At 33.5% G+C, this 17,695-nt stretch overlaps 1 protein-coding gene across 1 annotated transcript; it reads left to right on the top strand.

The window, feature by feature from the left end:
* Positions 1-4,083: 4,083 nt before the first annotated feature.
* On the top strand, positions 4,084-5,709 carry LOC143562710 (heavy metal-associated isoprenylated plant protein 31-like). Its single transcript, XM_077050446.1, has 3 exons — positions 4,084-4,143; positions 4,248-4,326; positions 5,372-5,709. The coding sequence occupies exons 1-3, from the start codon at positions 4,138-4,140 to the stop codon at positions 5,707-5,709; spliced, it is 423 nt and encodes a 140-aa protein (XP_076906561.1). The 5' UTR covers positions 4,084-4,137.
* Positions 5,710-17,695: the final 11,986 nt, after the last annotated feature.

The raw sequence follows: 17,695 nt of genomic DNA, 5'->3' as shown, positions 1-17,695 counted from the left end.
TATTAATTTGTCTAGGCTAAAATGCAAGTTGACTTTATTATTCATCCAGGTAGAAACACGTATGTTGTAAATTAATGTCATGTGTTTAAAGCAAGTTTCTATAATCCAAGGCTATATAATATTAGTGTTTTACAAAATCAACAGTTAGGAGCACTTTGTAAACTGGGCATGCTCTTCTTTGTTTGGTGAACACACTCAATATACAATTTATAAATAGAGGGGTATTGTAGTTATATAGGACAATACACCAGCGTGGTGGGTAGCGAGTGGAGGGTACATGTCCATATTTAGCATAACTATCTGTGAACACTTACTAAACTGTCATTTCCATTACATGAGCACGTTGTATCTATACTAATTACAATAACTAACACTAATAGAAAGCAAAACTGACACAAACATTGATACTTGGTTTGGTACTATCTTCAGCATGCTTAATTATACTCTCCTTTGAGATGTACTTGATCTTCTAATGTAATGGCTACTGTGCAACCGGTTCAAGCTCTCGCGAAACCTCTTGTGCCAGCTTCGCCAACGGCTACCACTCCTGATCTTGAAAGCCTTTAATAATATGATGATTAATCATGTTCTCCAGAGGGCTATATCATTAACAATCACATTTGGAGCAGAGTCTCCGAGAAGATTCCTTCAAATATAAAAAAAAGAGATTAAATAAAAAAATGTTCATATGGTGCATGATTATTAATATATACAAATAAACCAAAAGGTTCTACCATATCTGTATATGGATGCATAGCCAAAAGCTGATTTTCCAAGCAAATGAAACAAACATTAAATTAAAATAAGTATGAAAATGCATATGCATTCTATCCCCATTTTTAAGCAATTTTTCCAGACCTGTTGAGAGATAAAGCACATACAATTAAATTCGATTGCATAACTTCAATGTATTTTTCTAAAGATATACAATTTGTGGAATGCAATAATGCTGATAACTAATATATATATTAGAAGACCATTTAAGGTTCAGACCCGTTTGAGCATCATAGCAACACGGTTACCGAAACATGGCTGCAATATAAGTTGCAAACGGAATACCCAATTGCCATCATACGTATATGCCAAGCCAAGTTTAAACCCGATTTCTAGTCAAACGTGTATTCATCACAACCTAAAGTTTGATTTCTAAAAACCTGAAACAATGACCCGGAAGTAACCTATCTGCATATAACAAACGACAGCAGAAGGACATAAAAAACCCAATTGCCATCATACGTAATCGTGCGTGGCAACATTAACACGCTATAAGTACTTGTAACCCACATAAAAAACAGCAGGAGTAGCATAGTACCAGATTTAGAGTGACCACGAACTTGCAAATTAATATATAAATGGGCCTACAACACAGCAACATACTGCCGGATGACATCACACGTTTATACAGGTAGAGAATGTGAAGATATGCATAAGGGACTAAGAACATGCTAATTAATATATAATGATAGTGATTAAAATACCGTTTTAAGGCTCATAGTTGTATGACCATCATAGCAACACGGCTACACAAACATGGCTGCAGATAGGTTGCATATGGAGTAGCCAACTGCCATCCTACGTATATGCCAAGCCAAGATTAAACGTGATTGTTAGTCAAATAACGTGTATTCATCACAGCCTAAACTTTTAAGTGATGATACATCAAATGTACATAACCTCCAGAGCCACTAATATGATGAACTAATAGCCATATTGTAACTTTCCTCGAAAGATAGGTTGCAAAAAATGTACCAATAGCCTTCCTATGAAAGTAATTTCTGAAAACAACACCATGCGGAATAAATATTAATTTCTCATTCAATCAAAGTTGAACGATAATATAGAAACCCAACCTGTAATCTGAATTGTCGAAACACAACGGTTAGATTCGATGAAAGCGAAGGGGTCAATCAATTCACTATCAATTACTTTGCACAAAGATGAAAGTAACAAAGCCTCAAAAACCGTACCCTTCATGAAACATCTAATTATAAAAACATAGGCTAATACACACAGCAGCATTTCAAAATGCAAAAAACAAACAAAAACACAAAAACAAATACATATGACATTTCATCGAACAGTTGGTGTGCGTCAATAAAATGACGGAGCAAACAAACACAACAGTAAACCCTTTAAATTGATTCCAAGTTGTTTAGATTGCATCTTTTAGGAGAAGAAGTAAAATCGAAGACTTCCCCACACCCGAGCCATGCCAAACGTGGCTCAGATTTAGAGTAAACACTACGTCCAGTACAGGCGAAACATGAAAAGGTATCCACTAAAACAATTGCAGAGCAAACGTCCATGTATGAAACAAATGAAAATCGGTCAACGAATATAACCTTCAAACAAAATTAACAGTAACACTAATAGTACAAAATCAGTCACGTAATTAAACCAATAAAGGTTTCCCGAATTCGATTAAAGCAAATGATTAAGCGGATAATACCAATGGTTCGATCACAAAAACTACACCTAAATAAACAACGTAATTCATAAATTGCAGCTAAACGGTAACAACTATGAATCAAATTAAGCAAACGCATACAACAATAAAGGAATGTAAATAAAACAACTGTTACTTAGTTACGTCAATGATCTACGAAATCAGAGGTTCTAGTCATGGGTCTAAAAGGATTGAGTACAATATTGCTATACTTTTTTCATTTTAAAAACTTAACATGTTACGTGATCGGTGATTGCCAGTAATGACTGACAAACGGGTCGCGTCAGCAGGTTCTAGTCATGGGTCTAAAAGGATTAATGTCGGAATGGGTCGATAAAAAATTAATTTAGTTCAGGTCGGTGGGGACGGTTCGACCCGGTTCAGGTCGAAAGAGGTCAAGTCAAAACGAAATTCAGGCTAAAACAGTGTTGGGTCGGAACGGGTTACACGCATACCGTTGTGAGGTCATAAACGTACCGGAACGGTAACACCGGCTACTCATTCGATGTCGTGTTTGTGTGTACCCGTCGCATTGCGTAGACACCCAACTAGTGTGTTTAATAAGTTAACCCGATATCGATTTTAAGGCTTTTTGTAAAAGGGTGGATAGAATCATAGAAAGTGGTTTCTCTTTATGGGTTGGGCTTTGGGTCCTGTGTTCAAAATTATGGGCCCACTCCTCAATTCCAGCCACTTATTGGCTTTATGCCTTTATCTCCTCAGCGCCTTTGAATTATTCAAAAATGTTCATGGCCCACCAACCCTATAAATGAGCTATCACTTTTGGATATTTTAGATTATATAAATGTTTTGAAAATTTTTAAACAAACCATTAACATATTATATAATTCTTTATATCGGCGATAATTCATTTCTTGACTTCTTTTACTAACTTCATGAACAAAAGTAATATTTATATGTTCTGAGATAATATATAATAAGAAAATAAGTAACTATGATTTGCAATCCTTAAAACAGAATAATATTCAGTTTATATAACGAACCAAAATAAAAATAATAAATAAATAACCGGTATTAACTTTTTAGACTTAAAAGTTAAAACTATTGGTGTAAACGACCCGCACTATTATGATCTATTCAAGATTGGATCACTAAATATTCAAAGTAAATCTCGAATCCAGGCGTGTTTAAACGAGCTCGACTCCAAACTTAAGCATAAAATTAAGCTCGTTTAGTAGACGACTCCAAGTATAGGCTTACTATATCTGAATATGTGTACGAGTTCGATCTATTGTAATTCTTATCTAATATAATAAGTATACTTATATAACAAATATTATCATACATTCATACTATGATAAGTAGCTAAAAAATGTAGTTATAAGTATATATATGTATATAAATAAAATACTTAACAAGATAATAAACAAGTCTACACTCAATCAAGGTTGGACGAAAAACTTTTCATGAGCCCGACTCGAACTTTAAATATAAAGCTCGAGTTATGTTAAATTAAACTCAAGAGTGTATTAAATTAGAACTTGTTTTTTTTTAAACTGAGATTACAAATATTGTAACCGTTGTTATATTATATTTAATAATTAAAATATCTTCTTGTACTCCATATTTATAGTGGGGGTCATTGAGTGTTTTAGTGTATACCTCCATTAATCATACTCCAAAGTCCAAACCACTCTGTGCTTGCTTCACACAATCACACACAACCAACCATGTCTGTAAGTCTATCATTTATAACTTCATACATAAGTAATTATATGTATATTACAAAATATGATATTTAGAAAATAATATAATTTGATAATGTTGGGTGTTTGGGCAGGTGGTGGAAGTGAGAGTTCCAAACTTGGATTGTCTTGGTTGTGCTTCTAAGCTTAAAAAGACTCTTTTCAAACTCAAAGGTAAACTTTTCTCCATCCTTTGGATATGTTTTTTTCTAAACATTTTAAGCCGAGAAACGTCATATACATGCAATACAATACACCTGTAATTTTTCGTTTTACCTGTAACGCATAAAATGTTTATCACTCCATATAACCACCGCGTAAAACTGTATTATAAGTTTCTATAGTTTCTATTTAAATTGGTTTTGTATAGAAGGAAATTATTATCTATTATGATTTAAGAGGTTTTGTCTTGTATTTATTTGATGTCTTGTAAAACGCTAGTACAAATTTGTGTATGATATTATGTTATACCTTGAGAATATTTATGAAAATATATAAAACATAATATAAATGTTTTTTAGATTAAACTTTATTAAACTTAAAATATTAAAAAAATGCATTATTGTCCGGTTTAAAACATGTCTATTGGGCCATTGGTTATGGCCTATGGGCTATGGGAGCTTGCGTTTGGACCGGTCCAAGTCCAATGTCATTCTCTGCATTTGACCAGCAGAAAAGTGTTGACCAATTTATTTAAGTTAATTTTTTTTGAACGGCAAAAATACAAAATAAAAATACTAATAAAATAATAGAATTAATTTGTATATTCTTAAAAGGTATATACATGATTTTATATTCTTAAAATGTTAAAATTGTTAATATATGTTAAAAATGTCGGTTAGCAACTTGTTAGACCCTTTTAGGGATTAATGAAAATTTTTGTTGGTCGTTAAAAAAAATATGTTCGATTTAAACAACTTGTTCCAAGCTCTTAACCATTAAACGGTAAAACATAATGGTAAATCAGACCTTGGTATACCTTGTATATTTCAACGTTACCGACTTTTTTTGGTTTTGACGGTTTATTTATATTTTGAAATCTTTTAAGAAATATAATGCTTGTTTTTTCATAATAGTTTTATACATTATTAACGAATAACAATTACAAGCCATTAGTAACACACATTGTAGTATATAACTTTAAATTTTATGTTATTTAGTAATATATTGTATTTTTTTTCAAAAAAAAAAGTAAACTGTTTTTTTAATTTTACTAAAGGAGTGGAAGAAGTTGAAATCGAAATGGAGATACAAAAGATAGTGGTAAGAGGTTACGCATTAGATCAAAGGAAAGTGATAAAAGCGATAAAGCGGACGGGCAAAGCCGTCGAGCCATGGCCCTACCCAAGTCACACTCATTTTGCTTCATTTTACAAGTATCCGACTCATATTGCCAACCAATACTATCATGAGTTGTCGACACAAAAGAACTTGTCACAACATAATCTCCATGCTTTCTTCCACACCCCTTCGGTTTACTCGGTCGCTATTGCGTCAGATGAAACCGCTGCCTCGCTCTTTAGTGATGATAACCCTCATGCTTGTACAATCATGTGATCTTGTCATTCAAAATGTCTTGAAATTCTTGAAATTGTCATTTTCAATCGTTTGTTTATTGATATATTTACAGTAATTTATGAATTACGTATCCGTAATTTGTAATCATGAATTGTTTGTTTGTTTTGTTCGTGGGTTCTTTACTTCTTTCAATGTATCTTGCGTTTATGGTTGCAAACAATGTTACAATGTGTAAAAAAACAAGGTGCTCGATTTATAAGTAACAAATCACAAACAATGTTACATATGTTGATAACTTTTTTTTTCTAGTGCTTTAATAATGTCACTAATATAATAATTACCATAAACATACATTACAAATAAACATTTCAAAGAATGACACTTTTTTCAAGCAACCTTAACACGGACTTTTTAAGGGTTAGGCTAAATGTACCCCCGCTGGTTGCTTGTCATACCCCCCTGAAAAAACCAACTTTCATATTAACCCTTGAAATTATATAATTACCAAATTAGCACAAAAATAATTATTTCATATTATTTTTTTTACAAGTTGCGTTTTTTTTATGATTTCGAGTTTCGGGTTTCGGGTTTGGGTTTAGGGTTTAGGGTTTAGGGTTTAGGTTTTCGGGTTCAGGTTTAGGGTTTCGAGTTTAGGGTTTAGGATTTTGAGTTTAGGGTTCGGTTTAGGGTTTAGGGTTTTAGGTTTTCGAGTTTCGGGTTTATTTTATAAAAGATAAAGAGGTAAAATAAGGATATTATAAATATATATACTATTAAAATTAAAAAAAGATATTATAAATCTTTACTTAAAAAATAAATTAATAGTTATACTTGATAGTTTTTAATATGATATATGTAATATAGATTATTATGTGAAAAAAATGTTGTGGGACTAATATGTATATAAATAATGTTAGGAGGTAATAGTAATTTATCTAATAAGTTAAAAGATGGTATATTTAGTAAAATTGGTGTAAGGGGGATACGTTTAGCAACACCCCTTTTTAATTCAAAGATATAATCGTTATATGCAAAAGACCATATTTATTACTTATTTATGGTGATCTCAAATGAAAAAAGAAAAAAAAATCTAAAAGTTTACGAAATATACTATTGATCAAGTTAGGATCACCTGATTATAAATTTGTAGTTAAATGAATCTGAATTATTATCTTAGCATTGATTGGGTGGTAAGTACTATTGACAAGATTTAAATCCTAACATATAGTACATTATTAACTTTTATATAGTTTCGTGATTTTTGAAAACTCAAATAAGTTTCATACATATTATATTTTACTAAAACTTAATAAAATTCTTAATTTATAGTTTTGTTTCTTAAAAAGGATAAAGAAAAATGCCTAAAGGTGTTTGGCTCGCCAGGGTTTTGTTAATAATAAACCTAAAGTATGTGATGGTATTTGGGTTGATCGATGATATTGCTCTAAGAGCATCCACAATAGGGTCTAGCAACCTTCAAAAACTCTAGCGTGAAATGTCTTATCCGACATGATAGTAAGAGGGAGAGGGTGACATGTCCACACCCACATACTACCCGTAGTCGAAGAAGACGATGGATGTAGGGGGGGGGGAGGTTTTTAGCTATTTTATTATTTTCTACTTTATTATATTAAAATTAAAGAGACCATAAACCAATGATAAAATTTGATGCAAAGAAAATTGGCATTGCATTTCACTAGTCCATGGTTTTTCTTACAATTATTTCTATATCTATTATTTTTTTTATGTATACATCAAAGTAAAAAAGTGAAAACATTTACACAACAAAACCAATCTAATCTATTTTAATTTAGCTATGTTTATGATTATATAAAAGAAAAATGTTTTGAAAGTGTTACAATTAGATTATGATATTCCTTCTGACATCCCGTGAGTTCATAATTTCATTGGTACATAAAGGGAAATAAATATAGAATAATTATACTATATATTAAAGGAAAACGTATATACTATATATTAAAGGAAAACGTACTGCTGCAACACAATGACATAACTTTAATTTCCTTTGTTTTTCTTGGCATTTTTGGTGAGTGTATATGGGTTACATACAGGGGCGGATCTAGGGCTTGATTAGGGTGGGCCGGTGCCCACCGTCCGCCCGCCGGAGTGTCGTGCTTGTAGGCACGCATTAATGTATTATGAGTCAAGAATCAGTCAATGCCCAACGTATGTTACCTAAAGAGAGAAGAAGAGAGTGTAGAAAAAAAAAGATAAGTGAAGCGAGAAGATATTTTTTTTTTTCCGATGGACTGTTAAAGTTGTTTGTTTGAAGAGGTAGAAAACTTTATTATATTATATTTCTTGTATACTTAAAGTGTACTGACAACTTTTTTACAACAAATAATAGAGACCAAGTCAATTTTAAGTTATATTACTCCGTATTATATTATTTACTTTATTGTCTTTACTAAATGCCTATTCTTATGTTCTATTTACGTTTTTTTTTATTTTATTATTTTATAGATCAAATTAATATTAATATTTTCATAGAATAGTACTTTATTTATTAGACTTAAAATTGTTATTACATTTACCTTTCTATAGAGTAGTAAATATTAAACACTAGTAAAAGTAATACTAATAAGTAGGGGTGAGCAAGATAAGGGTCATACCCTTGAAACCCGGTTACCCGACTTGCAAAACCCTTAATTACACCTGAATATATAATATGGGTCGGGTAAAGGGTATTTAAAATTCACCTTAAAGGGTAAAAGGGTTTCAAGGGTCCGACCCTTTTACAAACCCTTTACCCGTTTACTAGTTTCTAGATACATATATATGAGATTTGCGATTATCTGAAATTTAGGAGAGGTATATATTTCATATAAGGTTTATCCGAAATTTCCCAATTACTAAGAAAAATAAAAATACATGGTCATACTATAGATTAGAAACATATATATGGGAATCACTGAATTGTTCTCTACATGAAATTTGTAAATGTGAATATTTCAGTTTAAATGGATGATTAACTTTCAAAATTAGACTTTACTACGTTATTAAATGAAAGTATAATTGTTCTATGATTCATATATTAAAGTCATATATGAGATACGCAACTAGTAAATGCAGAAAAAGAAGATGTGATTACTGCCTTAAAGGGTAAAGGGTTAGACCCTTAAAACATTTATTTATACCCGACCCTTTTATTGTTTAGAGGGTATGGGGTCCACGTTTCTTCATAAAAGGGTAAAGGGTCCGGGTAGGGTATTAGATAAAATGTGTCACACCCCAAAATAGTTAACTTGGCAACGGAATGCTTAATTTTGTTAATTTGAGCGGTGACATGCGCTGTTCAGCCAATCATATTAAAAATAATGAACCATTAGTTGGACTTTATTAAATATCAGAGTTTTACACGTGTCAAACATGCACGGTTCTATTTTAAATTACAAGTCCAACTATCATTTATTCAAACGCACAACACCATTTTCCCGAATCCATCACGAAGCATCCATTTTCTTCATTTACATGAAAAGTATGTTAAAATAATTTTGTCAACACGAATGTTGGTGAGTTTCTCAATTAAAAACCAGGATGTAACAATTCTCAACTTTACTCCCATTTATACATCATTCTTTTCAATGATAAATTTCATTATTCACCATTCTTTTCAATGGGAATTTAATTTCCACTTTTCCAAACATAGCTATATATTTCTTAAACAAAACGTGTTAGTTGTAAACGAGCAAAGAGTACAACACATGTATGACTATCATTATAATAAACTCGAACATACCAAAATCAAATTATTCCCACCTTTTCAACCAGAGCGACCGGAAGAGTGGGGGGCGTCGCCCCGATAGATCTACCAATATTTTTAGGCCCTAATGACATGATCATCAAGATTTCGCAAAGAACTAACTCATTCAAAGAATTTGTAATGGCATGATCAACTGTAATATCCATAATCCGCAAAAGAATTTGTACATAATTCATCCAAATGAGATGATCATCAAGATTTTAGATACGGAGCATAACTTGTTTAGGAATAAGAATCAACGCGTATATCATCACGAGATCAGTATGGTCATGACGTATGAATGTAATCATGGAGCAAGGATCACTACAAAATATACATGACTAAGCCCAAAGATGATAGAATGATCATTGCGGATCAAAAGAAAGGGTTCGCCGAAATCTTAAACTAGATTATTGTCTCAATAAACTCCTGATTATATAATCCATTTTTTTTGTCACACTATTATACGAATGGATGGGTGACTTGATGATTACGATCGCGTTGTAAATAGTAAGTAACTATCATATTATACTCATAGGTCATCACAATAGAATTTCCTAGAATTCTCTCGTACCTGTAAATTCACAATTACGTGATATCAAGTGTAATTGTCAATTTACCTCACAGGATCATTTTAGTATTCTCCTATTGTGGGTCATAATTATAGGTATCACAAGTTCACACAGAGATACATGTATTAAGTACTAATCATATAATCCACCAATTCAATTTTTTTTATCCATACAAGGACTTTATTTTGTGTAACCCGCATACACCAAAATTGACCAAGTCTTCACGCCACAGTTGGAATATTTATACCGAAATATTAGGCATTGGCTTTTTCACTATTCTAAAACATTGTTAACGTGTCGAGAGATTACTTGGGATAATCCTTCAGAGTAGGTCGGTAATCCATATCTTTTACTAGCACAATTGTGTCTTGTTTTCAGTGACATTTTGCCGTTTATGTTATTCTTGGATAACATAGATAAACAACATTCATGATTAATTATTATATGCGGGTGACTAAATATAAGAAATAATCAGTTCGCACAATAATCAATAAATTAGCCAAAGGATCATTGTGACATTTTAACTTGGAAAATTATAATACTTGTTTAAAAGTTGATAAAATAACTATTAAAATAGGTGTGATTATGCATCAGCACCAATTACAAGTTTTTAAATCTTTCATACCAAAATATCCAAGGCATGCGATGCCTATCAAGATCTATAAGAGAAAAATAGTAGAGGTCCAAGCACTCCATCAATGGTTCTAACACTTGAATTGAAACAACTATAGCACCCACGACTGAGTTACAAAACCTCGAGAATCGGTAGAGGTAAGGTCACATTGTCATCCTCAATCCACCTATTGCATGAGTTAGCCATAGGATAGCCAATCTATACTATTTATAATACACCAAACAAGGGTAAATTAAGACACCTTGATTTTAAGGGATTCACAAATCAATTAACATATGGTACAACCTTTAATGCATCTAGGATAAGGGCAAACTTGTCAACAACTAAAAGAGGTTATTAAATAGTTACATAATTGATCCCTTAACATTGCTTAACTTTTGTAAATTTTAAAAATTGTTACAACTATGATCCTTAATCTTTCACTCTTATATGATTTTTATTTTCATTTTTAACTCAACCTCCCTCATTATTTTTAAAAATTAATAACTTTTTCATATGCTTATACTTTTTTAAGGAAATTATACTATAAAAACGAGCATGTTTTTATCTTTAATTTGAGTATCATATCGTTATAGTTTTTTCATTTAAAAAATATCATTTTACGTAGGGGCGTTTGCTGTCTGGTTTTAATGGATTTTAAATTAACCGTGGGTCAAACCATTAGTAATCGGTTTTGTCGTCGAAAACCGAAACAAACCTTTGAAAATTGAAAACGACCGGGCAAAAGTTAATGAAAAATTAATGGTGAAATCAAACCAATGACCATTTTGAACGTTTTTCAGTTTCAAATCGAACAACGAACATCCATAACTTGTAACATGATTACAAATGTAAGTGTTTCCCGCTGCATCGCGCGGGCACTCGTCTAGTAATAACAAATGCAAATTGACATGTGTAGAAAGATGACATGTAGCTTAAGGCTAGTAGGGGAGTAAGTTATAGAAGTGCGTGCACGACTTCCAGCATAACAGAGGCAGGTGAAGGCGGTTCCCCGACTCACTATTAATGCTGTATATTTCGTTTATAGTGTATGAATCAGGTGTTTGTGACATATTCCGTACTATGTAATCATGATGATATAAAGTATATCTAACATGTAAAATTTTCCACTTAAATTTCACATAATATATAAACAAATTAAATACAACTTCTCTTTTGCATATCTTATGAAAATTTGTTTACAAAATCTTTCAGCTTCGTAAAGTGGGAAAACGTTTGTTCTAAATACTGGGTTATAGTCTAGAAATTTCTTCGAAAATTTCTAGTTCGCTATAACCATTGGCTCTGATACCAACTTCTGTCACACCCCAAAATCGTTAACTTGGCAACGGAAGGCTTAATTTTGTTAATTTGGGCGGTGACAGACGCTGTTCAGCCAATCATATTCAAAATAATGAACCATTAGTTGGAATTTATTAAATATCAGAGTTTTACACGTGTCAAACATGCACGGTTCTATTTTAAATTACAAGTCCAACTATCATTTATTCAAACGCACAACACCATTTTCCCGAATCCTTCACGAAGCATCTATTTTCTTCATTTACATGAAAAGTATGTTAAAATAATTTTGTCAACACGAATGTTGGTGAGTTTCTCAATTAAAAACCAGGATGTAACAATTCTCAACTTTACTCCCATTTATACATCATTCTTTTCAATGATAAATTTCATTATTCACCGTTCTTTTCAATGGGAATTTAATTTCCACTTTTCCAAACATAGCTGTATATTTCTTAAACAAAACGTGTTAGTTGTAAACGAGCAAAGAGTACAACACATGTATGACTATCATTATAATAAACTCGAAACACACCAAAATCAAAATATTCCCACCTTTTCAACCAGAGCGACTGGAAGAGTGGGGGCGTCACCCCGATAGATCTACCAATATTTTTAGGCCCTTTTCCTAGGTTAACGGTTTTTCCTTTTATAATGACTCATCCTATTTAACACAATTTGTAAAATATATAGCTCTTTTCTTTACATACTTTCCCCCAAAAAACATTTATAAATCATTAAAACATTCAAAAGTGGGGATTTACGAGAAAACTCACATTTGCCTCGGCTCAAAAACATTTATGTGTGATAATATGCCAATCAACGTCAAGATCTTATTAATAGTCATCCAAATGATAACCAGATTCCTATGTTTAATACCAAGTATATTAACACATAAACATAGATACAAATGGAATCCTATCATAACTTAATTTATTTATCCTCATGTGTCTTATTTATTTTAATTTTAATAACTAAATTACAAACTTTTATTGTTTAGGAAAAATCGTAACTGAATCGAATGTTTTAAAATATCTTATAAATATATTGGAACACCATAATTTCAAATAATCGTTGTAAAACTAATATATGATTTTGAAACTACACTTGGACGTTATTTAATAAAAGTATATATAGTTATTTTAAAATATAATATTCTTTTATTAATAGACGAGTGTTTGAATTCTGACAAATATATTATATACCACTTTCTTAACAAAACATAATATAATCGTTATTATTATTTATACCGACACGTGTTATATAAATATTCTTAATATAAAAACTTTGTTTTCATATTTTATATAAAAATTTACATTTTCTAAAAGTATATATTTATTTTTAATATTAATTGTGGTCACTATCCGGGTAAACTATTTCAGTCCAAATATCGTGTTTATAAATATATACAAACGCACGAAATCGTCCAAGTCTCAGTTGTACCATTTTTATCACTCGATAGTATCTAGCGGTTTTCTAAATAATTATTAACAAGATTTTCATTGTCCAAGTTATTTCCGATAACAATATTTATATTAATTTTCTTGTTATCCAATTCTTTTAACACTTAAAGATATAAACGATATACCTCCTCGCGTACGGTTCGAGTCTAGAAATCTGCTCAAAACCCGCATGCAATGCGATCCGGATACATCAACGCGTTCATTTTTGCGTCACCAACGTTTCTCCGGTCTCGGATCGTCCGTACGACACCTCAAAACCTACATGCAACTAGTTTTAAGAAACTATTTTCGTTCTATAATCTGACCAGTAACTTACTAATCTTATAACTCACCATCTAAACATCTTATCATTGATCCCTTCGGTGGAATCAAATATCTATATGTTATAAAGGTTCACCGAAAATTTCAGCTCAATCCGATGGCCATATCTTCGGGAATCTGCATTTCTCTAGCGCTGTGTTTTCAAAATCCGCCCAGCGAGCTGAACAATAAAATGGGTTTAGAAACCAAGCCTAAGCAACTCCAATCCTCATCTCCACCGTTCAAAATGATTATCTATGGGTTATGAAACCTATGTAAAAATATCAAGATGATCGGACCGTTAGATCTTCGGTTATAGACCGATCTTTGTGGACATGCAAGAATAATACAATCTGTCCAGATTTTAAAACTTGTTTTTAACAAACTTAAGCTCAAAATTAGGACGATCGGAGCTTACCATTGCGTTCGGAAGGTCGAAAAATGGTTCCGGGTAAAATACGAAATTCGGCCGCCACCGGACCACCACGCCGGACCACCACCGGCCACCGCCGGACCGCCACGCACCACCGCCGGACCTCCCCGCTCCACCACCGGAATTCTCTGTCTTCTCTCTACTCTCTCTCTCTAGATTTCAGAAAATATGTTGTTAAATGGATAAAAAGTGGGGTGACCCACCTTATATAGGTGCGGTTTGGAACGAGTTTTACGATCGCGTTTCAGTTTCTCGTTTCAACGATCCCGCTACTTCGAGTGACGTTGTATTTTCCAAATTCATTTCATCAAAATAATTATTCCGTTCTTGACTTAAATTTGTCTCGATAACTTACTATATCCGCTAATAAGTTATTATCGATCGTTTACCGGTGTCCGTTCTGTGTTACTCCGAACTTAATAAACATAGCATAGTTGATTTTCCCAAAAACAACTCATCCAAAATTATGGTGTCTGTGGGTTCCCAGACGGATCTACACAGGATTATCTCGTAACACGAGGGTGCGGAATCCCCACGTAATACGATACGAATGTAAGACAAGTAATACGTTGAATCGGTAGAACAAACACACTGGATAATACTGTAAACTTGATATATTTCTTATCACCAACACGTGATACACAAGATCACAAAAACAACTCGTTCCACAAAACTCCAACACAAAAGCCAAAGTTGAGGTATATATAAGCCTCGAAAACTTCGCCTAACATGCTAGGCGAAGTTGTCATAACTTCGCTACATCCATAAGTTCGCCTACATCCTAAGCGAACATGTAAAACAATATTCAACACTAAACAAACTAAAACGTTTACAGACACAGACAAAACACAAGATACTGAACTACTGACATCAAGCACCAACAGACTCCCCCTTGGCAGTAGCTTCATATCTCTATCTTAAATCTCGTGTCTTTTAATCCAAAAATCTCGTACCCATCATCTTCAAGCATGAATGCCCTGTCTCACATAGACAGAGACCACCCTATGGTACTTCTTTGCTTCATCCTTCCACGCAAGAATATAAAAAATCTTCTTATCATTAAGTACCTATAAATCAGCTTGAGACAAATTAACCAAGTGCATGGGATCATACACTCTCAGAATCTCTTGTTCATCTTCATCTTCCATAACAGCTACAGCAGTCTGGCAGTCAACGTACCACCACTTGAGATCCTTTAACACATTCTTGGGCATCATCTTCATCGGAACCTCTTTCAAGCAACGAATTGGCTTATACTTCATTACCATCCAGAGCTTACCAACAGCCCTCATACCTCGATCCTTGTCATCGACTAGCTTCCCCTTCTGAAGCTTTAGTAACTCAAACTTTTTCCTCTTTGATACTCTCCTTCCACTAACTTACTTTCAATCTCTATCTGATCCCCGATTTTCTCGATCTCACTAACCGTCATCACATCATCAACTAACCCATCCTCATCATTTCCCAACTCACCCTCTTCATCTACAACCACTGACTCATCACCTGCACCGCCTGACGGACCAGCACACTCCCCCCCTGGGATGTGGAGGCTCCAAGAGTTTGTTCAGTTCTTGGCAGCTCACCACCTGCATCTTTCGATACATTGGGATCATTGTCTCTGTCTTGTCTTTTCTTTGTTCTCAGGTCATCACGTTTGCAGCTACTCTCCCCCTGAGATGCCAAGTACTTATCCATTACCGCTCGGCAACAAAACGTTCCAGAGCCAGATTTGAACAAAGATGATTCTTAGATAAATTTCGCCGAGGGTTTTAAGAGTGAAAGTTTGACCGATTTTGACTCTTGTCTTCCTTTTATACTTTATGAAAAACCTAATACTTTATTTTATACACAACTAAGATAAACAAATAAAATAGTATAAAATAGAAAGCCGTAAAATAACATTGACGGGATCAAATTTCAGTCTTGACGAAATCCTGCATGTTTTTGAAAAGATCCGAACAGGAATCATACTGATTAAGCAGTTGTCACTCAGATTCATATTCAGCGGTATTATGACATAAAGAAGCAGGTTGTAGGCAGGTATAAAATGTAACACCCCGACCAAAGGCGGATTATACATCGGGGCGCCACATATTGTTTCATTACTCGTGACACTATTGGGTGTCAATATTTAATAAATACATTCATTCGCGCACGCGCAGGGTAAACACAAGATAACATAAAACATCATAAATCAATATATTATAAATTATAATATTCGAACAGCAAAAACTTGTCTTGATACATTTTAATCTAGGTCCAAAATAAAGAAACTTCCTATGTGTCCACAAGCTCCAAAACAGCTACTGCAACCCTGAACATGTGTTAAAATAAACGTCAAACACTTGCGTGTTGGTGAGAAATCAAGTTTAATACAATACATAGATAACAATAAAATCTGCGCGCAACATGTGTATGTCTGGTTTTCAACAAGGGTGTAATCTGATCGGGACCAACTCTAAGATTCATAAGACTGCCAGTGCTCACAATTGAGCTCACAAACAAGACTAACTGTGCATGTGTAAACAAAAGAGAAAATCATAAACGATAGTTCTCCCGTGTTCATCTAATGGTACCATGAAAACTGCGGAATAGACCGACAAGACGGTTAATGATCCACACATACAAATAAACAGCCAAGTCTACGTCCTCAACACATGGGATACTGCGCGACTAAAGTTCATAAACAAGTTTAAGACTCTAAGTTTGTATGAACACATGAACATCCCAAAACATTAAAAGCAAAAAGGGATTAGGTACGAGATTACTCACATGATAAACGATGCGGTGTAAGATAAAGCAAGAACCAACTTTAAACAAGCACAAGTTAACCTATAAATAAGATTATTGTTTTAATGATTTGTTTTAAGTCTTGATTATAAGTTAGCATAATTAATAAGTAAATTATTATATATAATATATATTACCGGAAAAGCAGGGCAGAACAGGGAGGAAGACGGAGGCAGAGAGGGAGGCGGCAGAGAGAGCAAGGAGAACAGGAGAGATTAAGTGTTTGTGTGTGTAGTGTTAGGAAAAATAATACTATTATTTATAGAGAAACCCTAGGAGACATGAATCCAGAAAAAGGGGAAAAGATCTCAAGACAAACAGAACAAGACAAAACAAAAGATAACAAAAGATATCCTAAAGCAAGAGATATCAAAAAGCATAAGAAAACAAAAGCAAAAGATATGGAAAGATATGGCAGCTGCAGGGGGCAAAGGAAAAGCTGTCAGGGAACAGTAAAAAGCATGGGCGGGTCAGATAAAGGTACTGGTCAAGCATGGAAAAAGCAGATCTCAAAAGATAATGTCAGTCACTTTATCTGTCAACCAATGGGGTTGGTGCGCATGCTGCGCCGAAAGTAACTTTTCAGACATAAAGCAGATTAGGTCAACAGCTCAAAAGATAAGACAACACAAAAGCAAACGGCTAGATTTAAACAGAAGAAAACTCGAAGGATTCAGCGCGAGAAGGCTAAGGCGCGAAGGCAGACACAGAAGGTCAAGAGAGCGCGAGCGCGAAGGCAGACAGAACTATCCTTAACGCGTCGCGGAAAGAACTACATTTCTAAGCGCG

This window comes from Bidens hawaiensis, unplaced genomic scaffold, assembly GCF_021521415.1.
Source record: "Bidens hawaiensis isolate Kalapana, Puna unplaced genomic scaffold, B.hawaiensis_p1.1 tig00021047_1, whole genome shotgun sequence".
NCBI classification, from domain to species: Eukaryota; Viridiplantae; Streptophyta; class Magnoliopsida; order Asterales; family Asteraceae; genus Bidens; species Bidens hawaiensis.
This window is presented reverse-complemented; position numbering and strand designations above follow the sequence as displayed.

What these genes read in the sequence shown, in the direction of transcription:
- LOC143562710 (XM_077050446.1), top strand. An exon ending in GACTCTTTTCAAACTCAAAG is followed by an intron (nt 4,327 to 5,371) that starts GTAAACTTTTCT and finishes ATTTTACTAAAG; the next exon opens with GAGTGGAAGAAGTTGAAATC.